Consider the following 25,322-nt stretch of genomic DNA (forward strand, 5'->3'; position numbering starts at 1 on the left):
ATGTAAGTAGCACATGTGGCTAGCGGCCACTTTGTTGGACAGCACAGCTTTACACGGCCCCACTCTAGTCTTTTCTGTGGAAGCTAATGGCCCCTTGTCTACCAGGGGTCCGTAACAATGCTTTTAAACCATGCCCTAGATTCCTCGAACCCCAGAATTCTCTCCCCAAAGGGGCCAAGTCTACTTTCGGGCCTGTGAAGCCTCTTATCCACCATATGAGAAAGGGTTGCATACCATTGGTATGTACACCGCTAGCTCTGAGGAGTGGCCAAGGGATAGTATTTGTGGAGGTGAAGGTATGGAAGAGCTTAGACGTGTGGGCTGGGGTGCCCATGGTAGAAGGCCCCTCATGGTAGAAGATGGAGCCAGTAATGGCAAAAGAAGGGACGGGGGGTCGGGCCCAGCTTTCCCTTTGTCTTCATGTTTCAGCGTGAAATGGCAAGGAGCGTGAGATTAAATTTTAAGTCAATTCAGGAACACTTGGTATCTTTACAAACTGAGCCTCTCAATTATTATTCTACTATCTTTTTTCAATAGCATCATCCCATGATACTTTCTCCTATGTGTTGCTTTTGTGAATGGAATCTTTTTATTTTCTAGTTAGTTGTGGTGAGAGAGGGGTGGTTATTGCTGGTGTTTGTGGAAATTACTGATTCTGCCGTGTGTATCTTTTTCGAACTCTCTTGAACCCTCTCAGTTCTGATAGTTTGCCATATAATTCTCTTGGACATTCTTGGTAGAATATCCACAAATAATGAGAATTTTGTCTTTTTAAATAATTGATTACATATCAATTCTATTTCTTGCCCTTTTCCCCTTTCTTTGCATGGCTTACAACCTCCAATAAAGTGTTGAAGATTAGTGGTGAATAGGCATCCTTTTCTTGTTCTCGACTTTAATGAGGTTGTGTCTAGTATTTCAGCAGTAAATATGATCCTTACTTAAATATGTTTTTGGTAAGTCTATTATGGTGGACCTATTCTAAAATGACCTCCTCTTCCCTCCCCCACACACAAGTCACACTTTTGTATCATCTCTATCCCTTAAATATGGTGGAAACTGTGACTTACTTCTAACTAAGAGAATATGACAAATATGATGAGCTGTTTCTCCTATGATTATGTTACATTATATAAAATTTCCTCTTATCAGACTATGGAGGGAAAAATTCTCCCGCTGGCCTTGAAGATGCAAAGTTGTGAACTGCCAGTATAGAGGGCCACATGGTGGGGGCTGCAGGCAGCTTCTAGGACAAGAGGGAAGCCTGCAGCCTCCAGTCAACAGGAAGCTGAGGTCCTCAGACTTACAACAGCAAGGCACTGAATTCTGCCAACAACCTGAATGAGCTTGGAAGCAGATCCTTCCCTAGCGGAGCTTCCAAACGAGAACCCAGCCTTGCCCACAGTGGATTGCAGCTTTATGATACCCCAAGCAGAGGACCCAGTGAAGCTGTCCCAGACTCCTGATCCATGCAAACTATGATATGTATTTCTTCCCATGGCTAAATTTATGATAATTTAGTAGAGTAGCAATAGAATACTAATACAGTCAGTTTCCTTTCTCAAATTAATGGAATTTTCTATTATTGCTATTCCACTAAGATTATTTTTCTTTTTAAAGCAAGGATGGCTATTGAGTTCTTATTAGACATCTTTTTTACTTTTAATTTTACTTTACTTTCAGGTTAGAAGTCTGCAAACATTTTTCGAAAAGGGCTAGGTAGTAAGTATTTTCGGCCTGCAGGCCGTTCAGCCTCTGTCAAAACTACATAATTCTTCTATTGTAGCACAGAAGCAACCGTGGCCAATTTGTAAATGAGTGAGCATTCCTGTGTTCCAGTAAACTTTATTTACAACAAAGGTGGCTGTCTATCCAGATTTGGCCCATAGGCCTTAGTTTGCTGACTTTAGATTGAGATTAGCATATTATTTTTTCTCTCCTGACTTGTTAAATGAGGTATGTTTCTGGCTTTTCTAATATTGAACCACTCTTACTTTGCTGGGGTAAATTGTACTTAGAAATGATTTTTAATGCACTACTGGATTCAACTTGTTAACATTTTATTTAGGAGTTTAGAATTTATATTTATAAGTAATATTGGCTTATAGTTCCCTGACATTTTGCCTATGTTCAATTCAGTGTTATTTTAACGTCATAAAATGACCTGGATAGCTTTTCAGCTTTTCCTACATTATAGAAACATACATACAACATGGGAATTATATATTCCTCAAAGGCTTTGTAGAAATCTTTTTTTTTTTTTTTTGCAATTTTTTTCTAAAATCAATTAATTTGGTTTTTATTTGGGTGATGTGGGGGATTGGCTATCTTTTATTTTAGGCTTCTAATGTATTATATCACAATTTATTAATATTTTCTTTTTAGCCTAATGCGGTCAATTTTGAGATAGCTCCATATATATTTGAGAGAGACGTATTTTTCCTGCGTCTTGGGTTTAAATTCTCCTTCTACATATCCATCGGCTTATAAGCCACATTTTATAAAATGTGGTATTCAGATCCCTTAGATTCTTGCTTTTTCTTTTGTCTACTATTTCCATTTATTTTTTTAAGGAACCAGATAATCTGTAAAAATTATTTAATTTCTCTGTATGGATATATGTAATTTTTTAACAATAAATACCATGGTGATCAGAAAACAACTCAGGGAATATAACAGGTAGTGAATTGTAGCCTCTTCTCTTATATTAATAACTCGGATACACTGAAAATTTGTGTACATTGAACCCATTGAAAAGAAATATCTCCTATAAAGTGAAATGAAGACCATTAAAATCCTGGTTGTTGTTAGAGGCATGTATAGCTCTTCCAACTGGCAGCTTGGTCTGAAAGGATTTAAGAGTTGTTTATTAATAATACAGTTACATCGTTACCTACTTTACCCACTTTCATTTATTGAAACATGGCACATGCACATTGTGGTTCAACCCCTGTGGGAGTAACACTTTGTTTGAATTATTTATTCCAAAGCTAGAAAAATAATACCTAGATTTCATATTATGAACATGAAATGAATCTACCTCACACCAGTCTGCAAATGCGTCCGTGTTGTTGCACAGTTTCCTGTAAAAGCGTTTCAAATCTTGATCCTTCACATCTGGACCAAAGAGCTTCTGTACTGATGCATAAAACTTGTCATAATCAATTGCATCTGCATTGAAAAAAGTACAGTACATTTTCATCAAATTCCAAGGACTACCTTTTGTATGTCAGCTACAATTTTTATTTCCTAACCTTCTATTTTCTTATCTCAATCTATAAAAACTGGATTTATTTGCATTTTAAAGACCTTGTCTTTGCACAATACTAAGCAAAAAGAACAAAGTTGGAGGCATCATACTACCTGACTTCAAACTATATTACAAGGCTGGAGTAACTCAAAGCATAGTACTGGTGCGAGAATACACACAAAGACCAATGGAACAGAATAGAGAACCCAAAAATAAGACCACACACCTACAACCATCTGATTTTCTACAAACCTGATGAAAACAAGAAATGGGGAAAGGATTCCCTATTTAACAAATGATGCTGGGAGGACTGAATAGCCATATGTAGAAAATTGAAACTGGACCCCTTCCTTATACCATTTACAAAAATCAACTCAAGATGGATTAAAGGCTTAAATGTAAAACCCAAAACTATAAAAACTCTAGAAGAAAATCCAGGCAATATCATTCAGGACAGAGGCATAGGCAAATATTTCATGATGAAGATACCAAAAGCAATTGCAACAAAAGCAAAAATAGACAAATGGGATCTAATTAAACTTAAGAGCTTCTGCACAGCAAAAGAAACTATGATCGGAGTGAACAGACAACCTACAGAATGGGAGAAAATTTTTGCAATCTATCCATCTGACAAAGGTCTGCTATCCAGAATCTATAAGGAATGTAAGCAAATTTACAAGAAAAAAAACCAAACAACCCCATTAAAAAGTGGGCAAAGGACATGAACACACACTTCTCAAATAAGACATTCATGTGGCCAACAAACATATGAAAAAAAGCTCATCATCACTGGTCATTACACAAATGCAAATCAAAATCACAATGAGATAACATCTCCTATCAGTCAGAATCGCTACTATTGAAAAGTCAAAATACAACAGATGTTGGTGAGGTTGGGGAGAAAAAGGAAGGCTTTTACACTGTTGATGGGAGTGTAAATTAGTTCAACCATTGTGGAAGACAGTGTGGCAATTCCTCAAAGACTTAGAGGCATAAATACCATTTGACCCAGCAATCGCATTACTGACTATATACCCAAAGGAACATAAATCATTCTATTATAAAGATACATGCATGCATATGCACATTGCAGCACTGTTCCCAATAGCAACGATATGGAATCAATACAAATGCCCGTTAATGATAGACTGGATAAAGAAAATGTGGTATATACATACCATGGAATACTATGCAGCCATGAAAAGGAAGGAGATCATGTCCTTTACAGGGACATGGATGGAGCTGGAGGCCATTATCTTTAGCAAACTAACGCAGGAACAGAAAACCAAATACCACATGTTCTCACTTATATGTAAGAGCTGAATGATGAGAACACAAGGACACATGGTGGCTAACAACACCCATTAGGACCTGTCATAAGGTTGTGGGGGTGTGGAGGGAGAGCAAGAGGAAGAATAGCTAATGGATGTTGGGCTTGATACCTGGGTGATGGGATGATCTGTGTGGCAAACCACCATGGCACACGTTTACCTATGTAACAAAGCTGCACATCCTGCACACATACCCCTGAACTTAAAAGAAAAAAAAAAAAAAAGATCTTGTCTTTGCAGACATAACCAGGCCTTTGGCTAAAGTATTACTAAATAAAAAGAAATATTTTACTATTGCGTTTGATACATTCTCCATGATTTCTGTTTAAGATATTTTAGGAGTTTTGTTCAGGAATGCAAACAGTTTCACCATTGGAGTCTTTGCTAGAATTCATCTTGAGTGGAAGATGGAAGTGAGCAAATAGCAATTCTTTTATTTTATTTTTTTTATTTTTTGAGACAGGGTCTTGCTCTGTCACTAAGGCTGGAGTGCAGTGGTGCCATCATGACTCACTGCAGCTTTTACCTCCCGGGATCAAGTGATCCTCCCAGCTCAACCCCCCAAGTAGCTGGGACTACAGGCACGCACCACCACGCCCAGCTAATATTTTATTTTTTGTAGAGACAGAGTCTCACTATGTTGCCCAGACTGGTCTCAGACTCCCAGCTTCAAGCGATCCTCCCACTTCAGCCTCTCAAAGTTCTGGGATTACAGGTGTGAAGCCACTGTGCCTGGCAAGCAATTCTTAACTGGTTCTTGAACTCCATGTAAACACACACACACACACCCCCCACACACACACACCCCATTGCTTGAATCTTGATTTTGTCAAATTTGGTGATTCCGTGGGGTAAGACTATTGAATCTAAGGACAAGAAGGAATTAGATGTGAGGCTTTCTCAAACTGAATAGAGAAGATCAGATGGTTTTATTTAGTTAAAAATATAACTAGTATCTCTTATGTGTAAGAACTGAGCTAGACATTGGGCTTAGAACAGAAAATTAGATAAGCAAGATCCCTGCCCTCAGGAAGCTTATATTATAGTGGGAAATCAGAAAAGTAACAAGTGAACAAACTATTTACAGATTGTGACAGGTAAGGCTAATTAATAAAGATAGACATTACATGAGTGGTTACCTGTGTATATGGTGAAAAGCAGTATTGCTGCAAGAGGGCATGAGGGAACTTTCTGGGATGCTAGAAATGTTCCCTGTCTTGATCTGGATGGTGGCTAAAGGTGTGTTTACCAAGGTTCAAATTTACAGAGCTACCTCCTTAAGAAGAGTACATTTTATGGGCTTTATTGTACGTATGTCAAGCTCAGTAACACAGTTAAAATAAACAAGTTGTCATAGAATAAGCACATAAGAGGAAAGCAGTATGGAACTGTGGGTGTATGGTGGTGGCAGGTTGGGGTAGACCTCAGGGAAGGCCTCTCTAAGGAGGTGGGTAAAAGAGTTAAGCTGAGACCTGATGAGCAAAAAAAAAAAAGTCAGCCACATAGAAAGCTAGACAAAAGCCTTTTAGGCATAGGCTGATCAACACGAGGGCCTGTTGCTGCACAGGCTTAGCATGTTCCAAGAAGGTCAGTAGGTATGAAGTACCTACAGTGAGGACTGCGGAAAGTGCTGAGGTGAGACTAGGGGCCAAGGAGGGCAGAGCTAGAGTCAGAAGCTGGTATTTTCTTTTAAGCATGATGGTAAGATGTCATTGGGGTGTTTTATGGGGCAAAATGATACAATATGCCTTTAAAAAAATTTAAAGCACACTGGCTGCTGCAAGGAGGCCAGATGGAAAGACATAAAACTAGTAGAGGGCAATTGCATTAGTGTAGGCTTCAGAAATTGGAGGTTTGGGCCAGGATAACACTGAGGGTGAATGCACATCTGGGCTGCCATGGAAAGTCTCATTTATGCCTCTTTTTAAAATTATTAATAACACTCCCTTTCAATCTTGAAAGTGTCCCCAGTTGGATGGTAAGTGGCACCCGAGGATACAGGTACCCTAGAGATAGTAGTGGAGATGGTAATATATGGTTGGAAGTAGTAGAATAGTAAAGATATGCTAATGGTTTGGAAGTTTGGGGGGCAGAAGTGGTAAGTGAAGGAAAGGCAGGAATCTAGAGCAGTGGTTCTTATCCAGGGGAGACTTTGCACCTCACCTCCATCCCCAAACACACACACACACACACACACACACACACACACACACAACATTTGGCAAAGACTGGAGACATTTTTGACTGTCACAACTAGGATTAAGTGTGCTACTGGCATCTAGTGAGTAGAGGCCAAGGATGCTGCTTAACATCCTATAGTGCACAAGACAGCCCCCACCCTACCCCCGCAACTCCACACATGCACACATACACAACTAACTATTTAGCCAAAACATCAATAGTGCCAAGGTTAAGATACCTGGTTCTAGAATGACACTCAGGTTTCCGGTTTCAAATCTCAGCAAATGTTGGTCTATTTACCAAAAGCAGGGCAATGGGAAAAAGATTGTCGGGGAAAATAAAGCACTCTATTTTGGTAATACTGAGTCAGAAATTCTTATGAGGAATCTAAACAGTTACTTAGCTGCTTTATATTTATTTACACCAACTTGTACAATATATGAATTTCATTGTAAATATCACTGGATGAGGACAATGAGACTTTTTTGTCCTGGGATAAAATTAATTCCACCAGGTCATTCATAAGATCTAAGGGCATTACTTTTGAACAAATTCCTTCAATCTACTTGACATCATTTCTGAGGTAGACCCTGTTCCATTAAAAACACTCTCTCTAGTTCTTAGTTCCTTGCCTGTAATAGTGAGCGGTAGACTTTATTTTCCAATATTTGTTAATAAATATGAATTTGTGGCAGACAGTATTAACAGCCTGACAAAAGTTAAGATTACATCTGTCCCTTCTCCTCACTGTTTCTTAGGCCACTCTGTGATAGAAGGTAACTTGTCTAGCAGACTCTGTGATAGAAAGTAACTTGTCTAGCAGACTCCGTGATAGAAGGTAACTTGTCTAGCAGACTCCGTGATAGAAGGTAACTTGTCTAGCAGACTCTGTGATAGAAAGTAACTTGTCTAGCAGACTCTGTGATAGAAGGTAACTTGTCTAGCAGACTCTGTGATAGAAGGTAACTTGTCTAGCAGACTCTGTGATAGAAGGTAACTTGTCTAGCAGACTCTGTGATAGAAGGTAACTTGTCTAGCAGACTCTGTGATAGAAGGTAACTTGTCTAGCAGACTCTGTGATAGAAGGTAACTTGTCTAGCAGACTCTGTGATAGAAGGTAACTTGTCTAGCAGACTCTGTGATAGAAGGTAACTTGTCTAGCAGACTCTGTGATAGAAGGTAACTTGTCTAGCAGACTCTGTGATAGAAGGTAACTTGTCTAGCAGACTCTGTGATAGAAGGTAACTTGTCTAGCAGACTCTGTGATAGAAGGTAACTTGTCTAGCAGACTCTGTGATAGAAGGTAACTTGTCTAGCAGACTCTGTGATAGAAGGTAACTTGTCTAGCAGACTCTGTGATAGAAGGTAACTTGTCTAGCAGACTCTGTGATAGAAGGTAACTTGTCTAGCAGACTCTGTGATAGAAGGTAACTTGTCTAGCAGACTCTGTGATAGAAGGTAACTTGTCTAGCAGTATGTAGTTTTCATCAAATCTTAACAACTATAGAGAAAGGAAATTTTCAATGTGGCTTTGTGATTGCAAGTTTCTTAATGAGAGCAAAGTCAACTTATGCATTTAGAACACATTGAAGGAGTACCTTCTGGACACCAGACCCTGTGCCAGCCTGAGGTTCACAAACCTTCACAACAACCACAGGCCAACGGTGGAGGAGAAGGGGCAGGAACGAATGAACACATTAATATCAATTTCAGCAGGTTAAATGCAGCAGGTAAGTTCCCTAAGATGGCAATAAAGTACATTAACAGTGCTGAGGATGGCTTTGCTTAGGGAAAGTTTGGAAGTTTTTACGAAGAGGTGACATTTGACTTGGGTCTTGAAAGATGAGCAAGAGTTTACAGGCACCAAAAACAAAAAACAAAAAACAAACAAACAAAAAAAAAGCACTCCATATTGGGGAATGGCATGCGCAAAATCAGAGTCATTAAGAGCACATTTGGGCCGGGCGCAGTGGCTCACGCCTGTAATCCCAGCACTTTGGGAGGCCGAGGCGGGTGGATCACCTGAGGTCGGGAGTTCAAGACCAGCCTGACCAACATGGAGAAACCCCATCTCTACTAAAAATACAAAAAATTAGCCAGGCGTGGTGGCACGTGCCTGTAATCCCAGCTACTCGGGAGGCTGAGGCAGGAGAATTGCTTGAACCCAGGAGGCGGAGGTTGCTGTGAGCTGAGATCGCGCCATTGCACTCCAGCCTGGGCACAAAGAGCGAAGCTGCGTCTCGAAAAAAAAAAAAAAGGAGCATGTTTGGAAATGGCAAAAAGTTTGTTTTAGGGCAGAAGGCGCATGAAAGGAAATGCCAGGAGTTGAGACTAAAAAGCTGGGCTGAGGCAAGCTGTGAATGGCCTTGCATGCTATGTTAGTATATATGGATTTTAGAGGTGAGTAATAAACCAGGAATATGGCAGATCAATAATTTTTAAAATGAAAAACTCTTGGCAGAAGTATAGATAAATGATTAACTCGGCAAAAAGACTAGTTTTTGGGGGGTGAAGGGGGACAGAGTCTTACTCTGTAGCCCAAGCTGGAGTGCAATGGTGTGATCTTGGCTCACTGCAACCTCTGCTTCCCGGGTCCTGGTTCAAGCAATTCTCCTGGCTCAGCCTCCCGAGTAAGTGGGACTACAGGCATGTGTCACCATGGCCAGCTAATTTTTGTATTTTCAGTAGAAACAGGGTTTCCCCATGTTTGCAAGGCTGGTCTTGAACTCCTGACTTCGTGATCCACCTGCCTTGGCCTCCCAAAGTGCTAACATTAGAGGCGTGAGCCACCACGCCTGGCCAAGAAGACTATTACAGTAATAGGCTATTGTAATAAGCCAAGAGATAGATACCATGACATAGTGAAAGGTTGCAGAAGTTGAGTATCCATTATCCAAAATACTTGGAACTGGAAGTATTTCAGATTATGGATTTTTTTCAGACTTTGGGATATTTATAAACTGTACTGTACATAGTGAGAGGTCTTGGGAATAGGACACAACTTTAAACACGAAATTTATTTACATTTGATATACACCTTATACATAGAGCCTGCAGGTAATTTTACACAATAGTTTTAATAATTCTGTGCATGAAACAAAGTTTGTGTGCATTGAATCATCAGAAAGCAAATATTAATACACCCCTATCTCATGTCAGCTCTCAAGAAGTTTTGAATTTTGGAGCGTTTTAGATTTTGGATTTTTGGATTAGGGATGCTCAGCTTGTACCAAGATATCTGGCTTAGGAAACTAGTTAAATGGTAGCTATGCTCTAAGACTGAGAGAGAACACAGTAGGCAAAGCTCAAGGAGAAAAAGAAGCAAAGAAAGAATTGAGACGGGAAAAATAAGAATGATATGATGAAAGATGCAGGACAAGGAAGTTTCTTGAAGCAGAGGCAGCTAACACTGTTAATCTAGTACAATGGCCAAGTCGGCTGGAAAATGAAAACAATTTATTGAATTTGGCAACTATATTAGGTTATCAGATAGCTTGGTTAGAGCATTTTCAGCAAAGTGACCAGAGAAGCCAGACCTGAGTAGATTGAAAGTTAAGTGGAGATATTGTCAGGAAATTCAGTGCAGAAGGAAAGGAGAGGCATACAGAGGTAGCTTAAAGAAAAGAGAAAGTCAAGGTCATGAAGCTTGAGTATATTTTTAGATTGAGAGGACAAATCCAGTAGAAAAGGAGATTTTGAAGCTGCTGCAGCAAACTGATAGCCTTGAAGGGAAGGAGAAATAGAAAGGACAGCTGCTGCTTTCAGTGATTCAGAAGTGGAAAAAGGGGGTTTGAGAGAATTCTTGTCTTTTGGCCTTGCTTTCTTTTATGACATAGAAAACTTGGCTGAGAGAAGCAGACATCCCACAGAGAATTCAGAAAAAGTGTCAAGGATTTGAAAAACCAATTAAAGAGAGGTAAAACAAACTGACTAGGAAAGAATGCAAGTTTTGTTGAGTAGTTTAGAAAGCCCAGTCAAGTTCCCAATCACCAAAAAAGCATACCCAAAAGGTCCAAGTCTTAGCTTTAACACTTAGAAGTTGGGTGACTTTGGCTGGGCACGGTGGCTCATGCGTGTAATCCCAGCACTTTGGGAGGCCATGGCGGGTGGATCACCTGAGGTCGGGAGTTCAAGACCAGCCTGGCCAACTTGGTGAAACCCCGGCTCTACTAAAAATACAAAAAATTAGCCGGGCGTGGTGGGTGCCTGTAATCCCAGCTACTTGGGAGGCTGAGGCAGGAGAATCGCTTGAACCTGGGAGGCGGAGGTTGCAGTGAGCTGAGATCACACCATTTCACTCCAGCCTGGGCAACAAGAATGAAACTCCGTCTCAAAATAAAAAAAAAAAGAAAAGAAAAGAAGTTGGATAACTTGAGCAAATGATTTATCTTCAGCTCCCATTTTTTCCACAAATAAAATGAATATAATTACATTGATTAACATAACTATAAAGTATTAAATACTATTCAATTAATACCAATTTGGGTTTGAACACCCAAAGTCAAGATTTTCACTTACATATTACTATGCAGCCTGGCACACTCTGAGGCTGGCTATACTATCCCTTTAGCAATTATATGGGCTCTGCTCCTTTCATTGCAACAGCAGGGTTTGTTCTGTTAGTCTTCCACTCTGCCATTTAGCTTTATTTTTCACAGCTGTCCTCAATATGCCAAAGCTGTACACTACACCACTCCCCTTGAATCTTGTCTATGCACTGGTATCTCTGCTGCAAATCCTCCTGTGAGACCACTGTCCACCATATTCCCCATAGCTTGCATCCTCAAGATCATTCCTGCCTAGAGATATGGAGCGTGGCCAAGACAATGGAATCATGGTGAGGCAGGAAGCTGCACTTCTTATGAAACTCTTTATGGTCTCATGGTATCTTTGGGCTAAGAAAGAGCAGTGCTATACACTACTGAGGATCCCAGGTCAACCAGTGAGCCATCAAATGGCAGTGTCTACAGAGCACCACTGGACGTCACTTAATCCAATCCCATAGTTTTACAATCGAAGCAACTTAGGTTCAGAGAAGAAAAAACAAAAACAAAAACAAAACAAAAGCTTCCTCATGTCCACTTTGTTATTTAGGGACACAGAAAGAACAAGAACCCAGGTCTTCATCCCCTCTCAGCACCCATTCTTTCACATTAAGCTCTGATGCTTCTCTCTGATGGCTTAAAACATTTTTCACTTCTAACCAACAGACCCAATTGGACTATCGTATCATCACTGATCTTACCTTCTTTATGGATAAATAAGCCTGCTCTTTCATCTCTTTTCTGGGTTGCTGTTTGTTCAACCAATTTTTCAAACCCGTTCAAAGCCTTTTTGAAATTGCTGATTTGAAGTGCCATGTTGAAATGCTTTTCCTTGCTGATATCCATAGGGACATAGGGGATCTTTTACTTCTGTACAGAAAGAATACTGCAAGTTTACCAATTTGGAAAACTTTCCAGTTGTTACAGTGCCTCCCTGCTGTCTCAGTTTTTGCCCTAGGTCTAATTCCTTTGATCTTAAAATCCCATGCTGCGGGTAGGAGTAAGACTTGCCACCAGGATGCTGGCAGGTAGGAAAGCTGATTTAGGTCTGATACATTTCATATAGACAAACATTTCAGTAAAAATCCTGACCTCACAATGTTATCAGTGTCCTTCATAGGGTCCTCATTGCATCATAATATCTCTGTAACATCCTACTTCCTTCATAAGGAGGAGATTGAGATTTTTTTCCCCACAGACTGTGTGTGTGTGTGTGTGCACGTGCACATGTGTGTGTTGTGTATACTGCTTGAGAGGGAAAAGGAATGAGTAGAGACCAAATAAGAAAACTGGGTAATATTTTCTCCCTCTTGTGCCTCTTCTCACCTCAAACCTTTTTTGCCTTCTTCACAATGCCACGGAAAGTAAAGTTTGGCCTGGCACGGTGGCTCACGCTTGTAATCCCAGCACTTTGGGAGGCCGAGGCGGGTGGACCACCTGAGGTCAGGAGTTCAAGACCAGCCTGGCCAACATGGCAAAACCCTGTCTCTACTAAAATATGAAAATTAGCTGGATGTGGTGGTGGGCGCCTGTGATCTCAGCTACTTGGGAGGCTGAGGCAGGAGAATCACTTGAACCTGGGAGTCGGAGGTTACAGTGAGCTGAGATCACACCACTACACTCCAGCCTGGGTGATAAAGTGAGACTCCTTCTCAAAAAAAAAAAAAAAAAAAGTAATGTCACACTTATTCTTGCCACTGTACTGGATATGGAAATTTGAACTTCTAAAAATGAAATGTATTTCAGCACCTGTCATTTCTACCACAAACATTTTTAGAGGTCATAGGGAATACAAATGCTCTTCTTCCTTTGTGCATTGTCCTTCGATTGAAATAATAAGGTGAGCCAAGGATAAGGAAGGAGTGGCTCCTGATTATGAGGACAGCTTTTCAAGGTGAGGGGTCAGTTGAATTAGAAGGTGCCTTTCTGCACATCTCCTTCCCAGTCATTGCAATCTCCAATCCCATTTAATCCAACTGCTATTGACTCAGGGTTTCCAATTTTCAGCTTTTTATGGGAAGGAGAAGTTGTTTAATGTTTCTCAACAATTAGTTAACTTCCTATGGCTTAGGTGAGTTAGATAAATTTCCTATTTCTTGGTAGTCCACCTTTTAAAACATTCTTCAAGAACTTGCATTCAGAGATGAAGCAGATGGCATTTCAGAGCACCTCCAATTCCAGTACTGTCTTCTTGGTGTCCACCTCTAACTATCTGTTAGGAGAGCGCAGTATGATATTATTTAAAGAAAAATCCCCCAACCCCATTTGTTTCTCCTCCTTTTTCCTTTAAAGCTTTCAAACCACTGTACAGTGATATCTGGAGAACCACTTTTCCTACAAGTCTAATGTATGTATTATTGCATTCACCATCAATTCATCTAGCAAATATTTACTGAACACATACTTCATGCTAGAGGCTGTTTTAGACACTGAGGATACAGCAGTGAATAAAATAGCTTCTCAAGTTTATAGACTAAGGCAGAAGACAGACAAACAAACAAATAAATAATGTATCAGTGGGCAACTGTGCTATAAAGAGAGAGGAATTGTGTGTGTATTAGAGTTGGGGGTAAAAATCAAAGTAAAAGAGGCAGGGAGATGAGGGAATTCCCCATTAACAGAAAGATTTCTAGGCAGAAACCTGAAAGAAGTGAGGCAGCAAGTCATGTGGATAAATGGTAGGAGGATGTTCCAGGGACAGCAGGTGCAAAGTCCTGAGATCAGTGTGTGCTTCACATATCTGAGAAACAACCGAGACCAGTGTGACTGAGGTGGCGTGGGATGAGAGAGAGAGGTAGAGAGAGAAGGCAAGAGAGTCAGGGGGTGGTGTCCAGATCATGTAGGATCTTATAGGCTGCTTTAGGACTTTGGCTTTTACTCTGAGATGGGAAGTTTTTGAGCAGAATAGTGACATGATCTGATGTGCATTTGAAAAGACTCATTCCAGCTGCTTTGAGGAGAATAAACTGAAAGGGAAAGAGAGTAGAAGCCAGGAAGGCAGTTAAATAGCAATTTCAGTCATGCAAGTAAGAGATGACAGTGGTTTAGATTAGGGCGCTAGTGACAGAGGTTGTGCGAAGTGGTCAGATTGTGTGAAGGTAGATGTGACTGACAGATGTCCTAATAGATTAGATGGGGGTATGAGAGCAAGAGAAGGATCAAGGATAACTCCAGGGATTCTGGCCCTAAGAAATAAAAAAGATGGAATTATCATGTACTATGTTTGGGAGGAAGCCAATAGAAGGAGCAGATTTTGGGGTGGGGGGAAATTAGGAGTCAGTTCAGGGTATGTTAAGCTTGAGAATTCTATTAGATAAACAATTGTGGATGTTGAATAACCAGACGTAAGAGTCCAGGATTCAGGGCACAGCTCGGGAGTCATCAGCATTCAGACGGTGTTGTATTTCAAGTCATTAGGCTGGACGAGCTCACCTGGGAATCAATGCAGATAAAGAAGAAGGCAAGGTGAGGATCAAACCCTGAACATGCCAGAGCTGGGAGGTCAGAGTGATCAAGAAGAACCACTGACTAAATATGAGCGGCTAGTGAGGCAGGAGGAGAGCCAAGAGAAAGGATCAACCTAGAAGCCAAGAAAAAAAGCTGTTTTGAAAAGGAAAGAGCCATTGGATGGACAATCCAGTTTATTCAATAAAGAAATTGCCTAGGAAGAAAAAAGGAAGGAGGAGGAGAGCTATAGCTTAAAAGGACTTTAAAGAAACACCATCCAACCACAGTGTGTGGACTGTATTTAGATCTTGACTCAACAACCAAACTCAAAAATAATTTAAAATGCATGAGAAAATTGTAAATTGGATGCCAAGTAGATATTTGATGATAAAAAGAAATTATTGGCTGGGCACAGTGGCTCGCGCCTGTAAATCCCAGCACTTTGGGAGGCCAAGGCGGGCAGATCACGAGGTCAGGAGATCGAGACCATCCTGGCTAACACAGTGAAACCCCGTCTCTACTAAAAATACAAAAAATTAGCCGGGCGTGGTGGTGGGTGCCTGTAGTCCCAGCTACTCGGGAGGCTGAGGCAGGAGAATGGCATGAACCCAGGAGGTGGAGGTTGCAGTGAGCCGAGATTGCACCACTGCACTCCAGCCTGGGCGACAGAGCGAGACTGTCTCACAAAAAAAAAAAAGAAAAAAGAAATTATTGTCCAGTGTTTAGATTTAGTAATTATATTTTATGTTATATTGTTTGTCTTAGTCCATTCCTGCTGCTATACCAAAATGCCTTGGACTGGGTAATTTATCAACAATGGAAATTTCTCACAGTTCTGAAGGCTGGGAAGTCCAAAATCAAGGTTCTGGCAAGATCCAGTATCTAGTGAGGGCCTGTTCCTCATAGATGGTGCCTTTTAGGTGCCCTCACATGGTGGAAGGGACAAACAGGTTCCCTCAAGCCCTGTCATGAAGGCACTAATCCCATTTATGGGGGTGGAACCCTCATGACCTAATGACCTCCCAAAGGTTCCAACTCTTAGTACCATCACCTTGGAGTTAGGTTTCAACATATGAATTTCGGGGGGACATAAACATTTGGACCATAGCACTGTTATTTATGTGATGTAGTATTTTAGAACTAGATACTGAAATATCTATGAATAAGCATTAAAGTATGAAGGAGCAGTCAACCTTGCCAAGTACTGGTGAGGGCCTACTTAAGATGAGGACTGAAAATTAACCATCGGAACGTGGATGCTAGCGACCTTGAGAAAGGCTACCTCAGTGGAATGGTGGGCTAAACAGAGAGTAGGAGGAGGAGAAGTATTGATAATAGGTATAAATGCACATTATGGCAGAAGCTTTTGGGAACATCTTAGTTGTTATACGCAGGAGTAAGTCACAGCTATTATGGTCATTTATAGAGCTACCGGATGCATTTGTACTTACATTTTCTCAGTTGCAGAAATGATATGGCAACAGATTCAAACAACATTGAAAATCACTCATGTTCCTACACTCTTACAAAACTAATAATTTTAGAAAATTGCCTTCTAAACCCAGACCACATACTTTGATAATTTTAGTTTCAACAGAACTATGCACATTACTTAAATTTTAATGTACAACTTCATAAACCTGTCCCCGTGTTTCTAATGTCCTTCATAAGTGTATTTATGTCTTTCTTATCTACCTATTTTTCTCAAGGAAGTATTTTGCTATTTTATTATTTTTTACATATAAATGACCCATGAAAGGCAATCATTATAAAAAGTCAAAAGCAAACACACACCTAGCTGTATAAGCAAAGAAATGATATTGGCACTGTCGGAAAAAGACTCTAGAAAAAAGCAGGTGGAATAATTGCTGTGAGTTAGTTTGGCTTCAGCTTCCATGAATATTATAAGGGTCCATATGTGGAAGGAGTGCTACCATGACACAAGGCCCATGGTTGGGTCCTCAGCCGGTCTGACATGTAGGCCTGGTACCAGTCATCTGGCGGAAATGCTGTTGGAGCAATAGGTTGCTGTGCATTTTCTGCTTCTGGATTCATGATGGCCAACTTCAGTTTCCAGCATAAATCTATGAAGAACTCCTTTGAGGTGAAATGAGTATACTCAGCTAATGCCTATGGCAGGGGACAAAGAGGTAGGCAGGAGCTTCAACAGTACATGGCCCTTGGTGACCAGGTACTGTTAAGACTCTGGGCCAGGCTCACCCTTACGTTTTCAGAATAAAAAGATGACAGAAGAGCAGAAGGCATCTTGGTGACCACACTCCTCAACACGGCTTTCTCTTGAGTCATACCCCTGCAGTCTGGACTGATGCGTTATAGACACAGGGGCATGGCTGTCCTGCTACCATCCCCCTTCATCATCATTTTGGGAACTCCCTCATCCTCAAGCTTATATACTATGTCTTTCTTCACCATGGTTTATTCCCTCATTTTGGTGACTCATATTCAGAAATAGGGCCTGGAAGATAGATATGTTTTTGATAGTTGCATATCTGAAAATATCCTGATCTTTCCTTGCACTTTGTTGACATTTGGTTGAGTACAGAATTTTAGGCTGGAAATTATTTTCTTTAAATATTTCGAAGATATTACTCCATTGTCTTTTTGCTTCTAGTATTGCTGTTATAAGGACTGTATTCTGATCAGCTTCTGTTGCTGATTATAAGCTATTCTGATCCTTGATGCTTTGTATACAGCTTGTTTTAATTTTCCTCCCTCAGGAAACTTATAAATGTTCTCTTTGACCCCACTGTACCGAACTTTCACTATAATGGGTGTTGGTGTGGAGATATATATATGTAAATTAATCATAACTAACTTCACTAACCACCAGTTTCTTCTGGAAATTAAATGTTTACTCTTCCCTACCTCCTCCTCTGTCATGTAAACTGCATTTTATTTATTTATTTTTTTGAGACGGAGTCTTACTCTGTCACCCAGGCTGGAGTGCAGTGGTGCCATCTTGGCTCACTGCAGGCTCCACCTCCCGGGTTCACGCCATTCTCCTGCCTCAGTCTCCCGTGTAGCTGAGATTACAGGCGCCCGCCACCGCGCCCGGCTAATTTTTTGTAATTTTAGTAGAGACAGTGTTTCACCATGTTATCCAGGATGGTCTTGATCTCCTAACCTCGTGATCCGCCCGCCTCGGCCTCCCAAAGTGCTGGGATTACAGGCGTGAGCCACCGCGCCTGGCCGTAAACTCCATTTTTTAACAGCAATGTAACGTGAGATTTTATTTTAAAAACAAATGTATGTATTTGGGGGTTGAAGGGATGTGGACAGATACACAGTTTATGTATTAAGCTGATCCCTACATCTCACCATCTGAGGAGCTGTATGCACCAGAAGCATTGACATTCAGAACCTTAAGGCATGCTAGATTCTCCTGTTTTTTAAAAAAAGTTCAATCACATTCACCAAATTGCATTTCCTAAGGTAGGAAAGGTGCACACGTGTTTCGCAAGATTTTCAGTAAGGGCTCTTCTGCTGCTCACCAGAGACCAAGGTTAGAGGGGCCAGGGAAGAATGTGTCTCAACCCTGGGAAAAAATAATGCTTGATTGAAGTTCCCTCTCTGCCATCACGTTACGATGCAAAAGGCTAGGGGTTATCAGTTTCCAAACAAGAATGTCAAATGAAACATGTCTCCATTCCTCGCTCCCCTATACTTTGCAAAGGACTTCCTTGGCATATATGTATTGTGATAACTTAATGTTCCAATGTAAGAGGGTGTTTAGAGGGTTTTAAATGAACCTCTTTCTGTCTAAAGGACAGGGCTAGATGGCCCATGGAGGAGGATGTGTGTAGGCACTGGGAACCAGTTCCGCAAGCATTAGCTCCTGCTCACCTTCAGACTATTTAAGAGAAGGCAACGAGTTCATTAGGAGCTCAAGGATCTCCTTAATGAGCACTCCCACAGAGAGAGAATTTTCAGAGTCATGGAGGAGCCATGACATCTCCCCATTTCTTTCCATCCCAGGGGCACTGACAGGGAGAGCCTGGGGCTGGCCAGCTCTCTGCAGTAGACCACTTCCAGAATTTGGCAGGGTAAAAGATGCATACATATGTACAGAGGCCCAGATGCTAGACTCTCAGTAGAGGGGCCAGACTGGGTCAACTTGGGAGGGTCCCCAAGGAGGGGCAGAGAGCGAGATCCCAGCAGCCAGCTATGAAAGGCATTGCCTCTGTCGAGAGAGTTGTGTGAGAAAGATGCCAGAGATCTCAGTTTCTCTAGAGAACCTGCAAATCACCCTAGAAGACAAAAACCCAGCATTTAAAATTTGCTACAATTAGAGAGTACCACTATCATTTTTTTTTTTTTAAGACAAAGTCGCAATCTGTTGCCCAGGCTGGATTACTGTCTCCTGGGTTCAAGTGAATCTCCTGCCTCAGCCTCCCGAGTAGCTGGGATTACAGGTACATGCCACCTCACCTAGCTAATTTTCGTATTTTTAGTAGAGACAGGATTTCACCATGTTGGCCAGGCTGGTCTTGAACTCATCTCAGCCTCTCAAAGTGCTGGGATTACAGGCATGAGCCACCGTGCCTGGCAGAGAGCACCAATATCAGACTACAACTTTACCAATCAAGGAAGATTTTTTTCCCCTCACAATCTCAAAGGGGCCCAGAGCAGCATCTACAGGTAGTGGATCAAGAAAATGGAGGAAGCTAAACTTGTTATCCTTCCCACCTCCACTCACAGAAGTTCTACAGGCCTGACGCTGGCTCTATCTTGGAGGGTGGACAAGCGAGTTTTACGTGAGTTTTAGCTTTTCATCTTTTACAATGTTCTGGCCTTGATGTCAACTGCAAGGGAGCAGAAAAGCTTTGGAAGCTGCCAAAATCCCATCTAAGGGCAGGAAGGAGCAGGTGGTCAGAAAACATTTGAAATGAGTAGCGAGAACAAGTTGCTTTTTGGTTGCAGCATACTGAGTTCAGCTTGCTTCATCAGCTGGTTACAGTAGTTTACTTCTCCCACTCTTGAGAGAGTGAGATGCAAGCACAACTCGCACATGCTTTTTTCTTTTTTGACAAAAATGTGGTAAAATATATATAACAGAAAATTTTCCTTTCTAACCATTTTTAAGGGTACCATTCAGTGGCATTGGGTACATTTACAGTGTTGTGCAACCGTTACTACTATTCGTCTCCAGAATTTTTTCATCATCTTAAACGGAAATCTCTACCCATTAAACACTAACTTCTCATTCTTCCCTCTTCTCAGCTTCTGGTAACCACCATTCTACTTTCTGTCTCTATGAATTTGCCTATTATAGGTACCTCTTATCATTGGGATCATATAATATTTGTCCTTTTGTGCTTGGCTTATTTCACTTATCGTAATGTTTTCAAGGTTCATCCCTGTTGTAGCATGTACTAGAATTTCATTTCTTTCAAAATATGCCTGTATAATATTCTATTGTATGTATATACCACATTCCATGTATCATTCATCTGTTGATGGGCATTTGAGTTGTTTCTACTTTTTGGCTATTTTGAATAATCCTATTATGAACATTAGCATACAAATATCTGTTTGAGTCCCTACTTTCAATTCTTTTGTGTATATACCTAGGAATAGATTACTAGATCATACGGCAATTATTTTTAGTTTTTTGTTTTGAGACAGGGTCTCTCTCACTCTGTTGCCCAGGGTGGAGCACGGTGACATGATCACAGCTCACTGCAACCTCAAACTTCTGGGCTCAAGGGATCCTTCTGCCTCAGCCTCCTGAGTAGTTGGGTGAGACTACAGGTATGTGCCACCACACCCAGCTAATTTTTAAATTTTTTTCTGTAGAGATGGGGTCTTACTATGTTGCCCAGGCTGGTCATTGTACTCTTGGCCTCAAGTGATCATCCTGCTTAAGCTTCCCAAAGCACTGGGATTACAGGCATGAGCTCACAATAATTCTATGTTTAACTTTTTGTGGAACTACCAAATTGCTTTCCACAGTGGCCACACCATTTCACATTCCCATCAGCAGTACAACAGGGTTCTACTTTCTCCACATCTTCACTATCACTTGTTTTTGTGTTTTGTTTTGTTTTTTGATGATAGCCCTTCTAGTAGGTATGAAGTGGTATGTCATTGTGGCTTTGATTTGCATTTCCCTAATGACTAATCATGGTGAGTTTCTTTCCATGTGCTTTTAGGCCATTAGTATATTACTGGAGTAATGTCTACTCAGATCCTTTTCCTATTTCTGAATTGGGTTGTGTGGAGTTTTTTGTTGTTGTTGAGTTGTAGGGGTTCTTTATGTAGTCTAGATATTAATGCATTATCAGATACATGATTTGCAAATATTTCTCCCATTTGCTGGGCTGTCTTTTCACTCTTTTGATAGTGCCCTTTGATGCATAACAGTTTTTAATTTTGATAAAGTCCAATTTATCTATTTTTCTCCTGTTGCCTGTGCTTTTGGTGTGTCATACCCAAGGAGTTTTCTTCTAAGAGTTTTATAGTTTTAGCTTTTACATGTAGGTCTCCAATCAATTTCAAGTTAATTTTTATATATGATATAATGTAAGGCTCCAATTTCATTCATTTACACATGGATGTGCAGCTTTCCCAGCATCATTTGTTGAAAAGACTGTTCTTTCCTCCTTTCCCCATTGAATGGCCTTGGCATCCTTGTCAAAAATCAATTGACCATATATGTAAGAGTTTATATCTTGGCTGTCTATTCTATTTCATTGGTCTACATGTTTGTCCTTAGGCTACGTATTAGGCTGTTCTTGCACTGCTATAAATATCTGAGACTGCGTAATTTATAAAGAAAAGAGGTTTAATTGGCTCACAGTTCTGCAGGCTGTACAGGAAGCATGGTGTTGGCATCTGCTCAGCTTCTGGGGAGGCCTCAGGGAGCTTTTACTCATAGTGGAAGGCAACATGAGAGTAGGCATCTCACATGGCGACAACCAAATAGAGAGAGAGAGTGGGATGGGGGAGTTGCCACACACTTTTAGATGACCAGATCTCGTGTGAACTCAGAGCTATAGCTCACTTAACACAAAGGGGATGGCCCAGGGCATTCATGAGGGAACCTCCCCCTATGACCCAAACACCTCCCACTAGGACCCACCTCCAATATTGGGGATTACATTTCAACATGAGATTTGGGTGGGGACAAATATCCAAACCGTATCATGCGATCACGCTGGTGCTTTTTTTGTTGTTTGTTTGTGTGTGTGTATGTTTTTTTTTTTATAAAAGATTGTAACGTTTTGCCATTATCCTATCATTACATAATTCTAAAATTAAAAAGAAACATATCCTTATCATTGCCTGTTTCTGTCAAGCTCAATAAATGCCCTTAACAGTTTATAGTATTATAAAATTACTGTATCAAAAATTCTTAAACATTTGTCAAAGTCCTCTTACTCCTCCTTTGCATTCACTGCTAGTAGGCATTGCCCTGGACTTTACTCTGATTGAGTAAAAGCCAAAGTCCTTCTAATGAAATGGTCAAGGTCCTGCGTATCCTGGCCATTCACTGCCCACCAACCTGACTGGCCGCATTTCCTGATTCTCATTCTTGTTTCCTTATTGTTCCTCCAATGTACCAACCACAGTCCTCCTGCCCATAACCACCATGTCTAAATAACAACCTTGACAGAGCAGGGGCATCACCATCTTGGACAAGCACTGCTATTTTAAAGTTCTCCTTGATCAAAAACCACCTAAATCCAAACGGCATCAGCCTAATGGCTAAGGTCAGCATGACCATAAACCACAAATGGCATCTCCGACCAGAAACATTCCAATCCTAAGATAAACCCCTCCCTGACCTGAGACATGCCAGTCTCGAGATAACCTCCCCTCCGACAAAGACATTCCAACTCCGCAATAAACTTCTCCTCCATGCCGGTGATAAGCTCTCTCACTCTAAAACCTTTAAATACTCTTAGTCTGTAAGAGAGTGCTCCTGACCGAAATCGGCCAGAAGCCCCTCTTAGGTTTATTCTCCCAAATAACCCTGTCTGACTGTTGAGCTGCTATTTGTGTTTCTTTCCTCTTTCTTTAACTGTTACAAACCCCTTCGACCATCTCCCATAGCTCCTTGCTCAGCCTCCTAAGTAGCTGGCACTACGGACATGTACTATCTTGCCTGGCTAATTTTTTATTTTTTGAAGAGTTGGGGGGCAGTTCTCACTTTGTTGCCCAGTCTCGTCTTGAACTCCTGGGCTTAAGCAATCCTACCGCCTCGGCCTCCCAAAGTGCTGGGGTTGCAGGAATGAGCTACCATGCCTGACCCTTAGTTCTTTATGGCATTTGACAGTGGCTGACACCCTATGTATGTATTTATCTAATTTTTGTCTGTTCTCCAAACACTACTGGAATGTAAACTTTATAAGGGCAATGACTCAGCAATGAAGAATGAATAGGAAAAAATATAGTGAGTTCTTCATTCATTCAAATTACTATTTATTGAGAACTTACTGTAGACTAGACACAGAAAACACAGTGGACATTAAACATATAGAACTTGTTAGTTATGTTTTGTTCAACAGTTGTACAAATCTAAAATTAACAATTAAATATGTGTGTGTGTGTGTTTTTAAGGAGTGGGTAGGTAGGAAGTCTCACAGATGGCAAGTCCAGAGCACAAGCCTTGAAGGAAAATCAAGGTGTCAAAGGCAGAGCACACTGCCCCTTAGCTATTGCTCAATGCACCAGGGTGGAGAGCTGCTGCCAGCCTATTAGATCCTCTCTGCAGGGAATTCGGAATGTGGATTGATCCAAGCTAGTCATTCCCTACTGATCTTTCAAACAGGGGTGAGGGGGGTAAACGCCCCCATGGGGAGCAATTTCTTTAGCTTGCACAAACCTTGTGTTCATTACCAGTGTCCGGGACAGTCTTCAGGTGTGGCTGGGGACTGTGATCTTCTTGTAGGGCCTCCTTAGGGACTGTGCAACCACAAAGGCAGAAGCAGCTCTTGCAGAGTGTGATGACGTTCACAACCTATATTTGACTTGTACTATATTCTCATCACTACAGGGGAAGAGCCCAGTGGGAAATGTGTGCTGTTCTAAATATAGCACCTGCCTCCTATACCTGCTAGATTTAGGTTGAATCTTTCACTGCCTGTGAAGGACTTTAGCAGGCCTCGGTGACCAGAAAGATCTATCCACACTTTCAAGCACAGGAAGGACGGTATTGGAAGGCCTTGGGGTCAGCCCAGGGCTTAAAGTCAGTTCCACTAGAATGCCATTTTCAGAGAGTTTTCATCCCTAACTCTCCGAGGGTGGCAGGCTCTTGCATCAGCCCTGGGACATGTGTCCTCTAGCAGTCGGGTAGTTAGGCAGGCACCTGTATATCAATTTGTTGTTTTTCTTCTCAGTTTTCCGGTTTGTAAGACTACCCCGAGCTCTTCAATGTGTTGCTTTTGTTTACATTAAGTGTATGAGGTGGGATGGGCTTCGTAGGCTGGTGGTGGGTTATTACAGCTTCCCAGGAAGGGGAGAAGCCCAATTCCTGCCAGCACGTGGTGGGCGCAGGCGCTTATACTTAGGAATAAATGAATGCATAAGTGAGTGAATGAATATGTCAGTGGACACGAAGCTTTCAAGCTGGGTGCAGGGAGGTGGGGATGTGACGAGCCATCGAGGCTACCCTGCGGCCCTGGCCCCCGGGCTATCCCGCGACACGCGTCCACGCCGACCAGCGGAGGGGGTCCGGCCAGTGGGCGGCGGGGCGAGCTAGCCACGAGAGCGCGCCCGCGGGGTTGGGGCTAAGATGACGCCCCGGGAGCAGCTGAGCAGCGAGGACGCGCCGCGGGGAGGGGCGGGGCCACGGAGCGCGCCGAGCGGAAGGGGCGGGGAGAGGGCGGGCCCGGCGCGCGGTAGCGCGGGCCCCTCAGTGCACAATGGCCAGAGCCGGCGGCGGAGCCCGAGCCCCACCCAGTGCGGAGCGCGCCGCGAGCCCCGTCGCACGCTGAGCGCCTCCGCCCGCCAAGCGCGCCGGCGCCGGGCCATGTACTCGGGGAACCGCAGCGGCGGCCAGGGCTACTGGGACGGCGGCGGGGCCGCGGGCGCTGAGGGGCCGGCGCCGGCGGGGACGCTGAGCCCCGCGCCGCTCTTCAGCCCCGGCACCTACGAGCGCCTGGCGCTGCTGCTGGGCTCCATTGGGCTGCTGGGCGTCGGCAACAACCTGCTGGTGCTCGTCCTCTACTACAAGTTCCAGCGGCTCCGCACTCCCACTCACCTCCTCCTGGTCAACATCAGCCTCAGCGACCTGCTGGTGTCCCTCTTCGGGGTCACCTTTACCTTCGTGTCCTGCCTGAGGAACGGCTGGGTGTGGGACACCGTGGGCTGCGTGTGGGACGGGTTTAGCGGCAGCCTCTTCGGTGAGTTGGACTGGGAGGAGAAGGCAGCCTCCCCTCTGCAAACTTCCACTCCCCGCCCCGCCGCCCGCTCCGTGCGTCCGCCTGCCCCCAGCCCGCCCCGCACGGCTATCCGCTCGGCCCGGCGCCCCCCGTCCGACCCCGCCCCGCTCCCCGCTCGCCTCCTGACGCTGCTCGACCCCAGCCGCATGTCCGGTGCCTTCCT

At 42.5% G+C, this 25,322-nt stretch overlaps 2 protein-coding genes across 7 annotated transcripts in view; one reads left to right on the forward strand and one right to left on the reverse strand.

Annotated features, from left to right (window-relative positions):
- Positions 1 to 12,225, reverse strand: part of LOC105474655 (WD repeat domain 64) — a 160,096-nt gene extending 147,871 nt beyond the window's left edge. For all 4 annotated transcript variants that reach the window (XM_071073603.1, XM_071073600.1, XM_071073593.1 and 1 more), the window contains exons 1-2: positions 12,008 to 12,225; positions 3,041 to 3,171 (exon numbers count right to left, since the gene is read on the reverse strand). In XM_071073603.1, the coding sequence (XP_070929704.1) occupies positions 3,041 to 3,171; positions 12,008 to 12,152 (276 nt within the window). In that variant the 5' untranslated portion in view covers positions 12,153 to 12,225. The remainder of the gene's footprint in view (positions 1 to 3,040; positions 3,172 to 12,007) is intronic.
- A 12,384-nt stretch (positions 12,226 to 24,609) lies between these two features.
- LOC105474657 (opsin 3) overlaps positions 24,610 to 25,322 on the forward strand; it is a 47,507-nt gene continuing 46,794 nt past the window's right edge. The window contains exon 1 of one of the 3 annotated variants that reach the window (XM_071073641.1): positions 24,610 to 25,120. In XM_071073641.1, the coding sequence (XP_070929742.1) occupies positions 24,748 to 25,120 (373 nt within the window). In that variant the 5' untranslated portion in view covers positions 24,610 to 24,747. The remainder of the gene's footprint in view (positions 25,121 to 25,322) is intronic. The other 2 variants (XM_071073640.1, XM_011729473.3) reach the window with 2 other exon arrangements.

Source organism: Macaca nemestrina, chromosome 1 (genome assembly GCF_043159975.1).
Source record: "Macaca nemestrina isolate mMacNem1 chromosome 1, mMacNem.hap1, whole genome shotgun sequence".
NCBI lineage: Eukaryota > Metazoa > Chordata > Mammalia > Primates > Cercopithecidae > Macaca > Macaca nemestrina.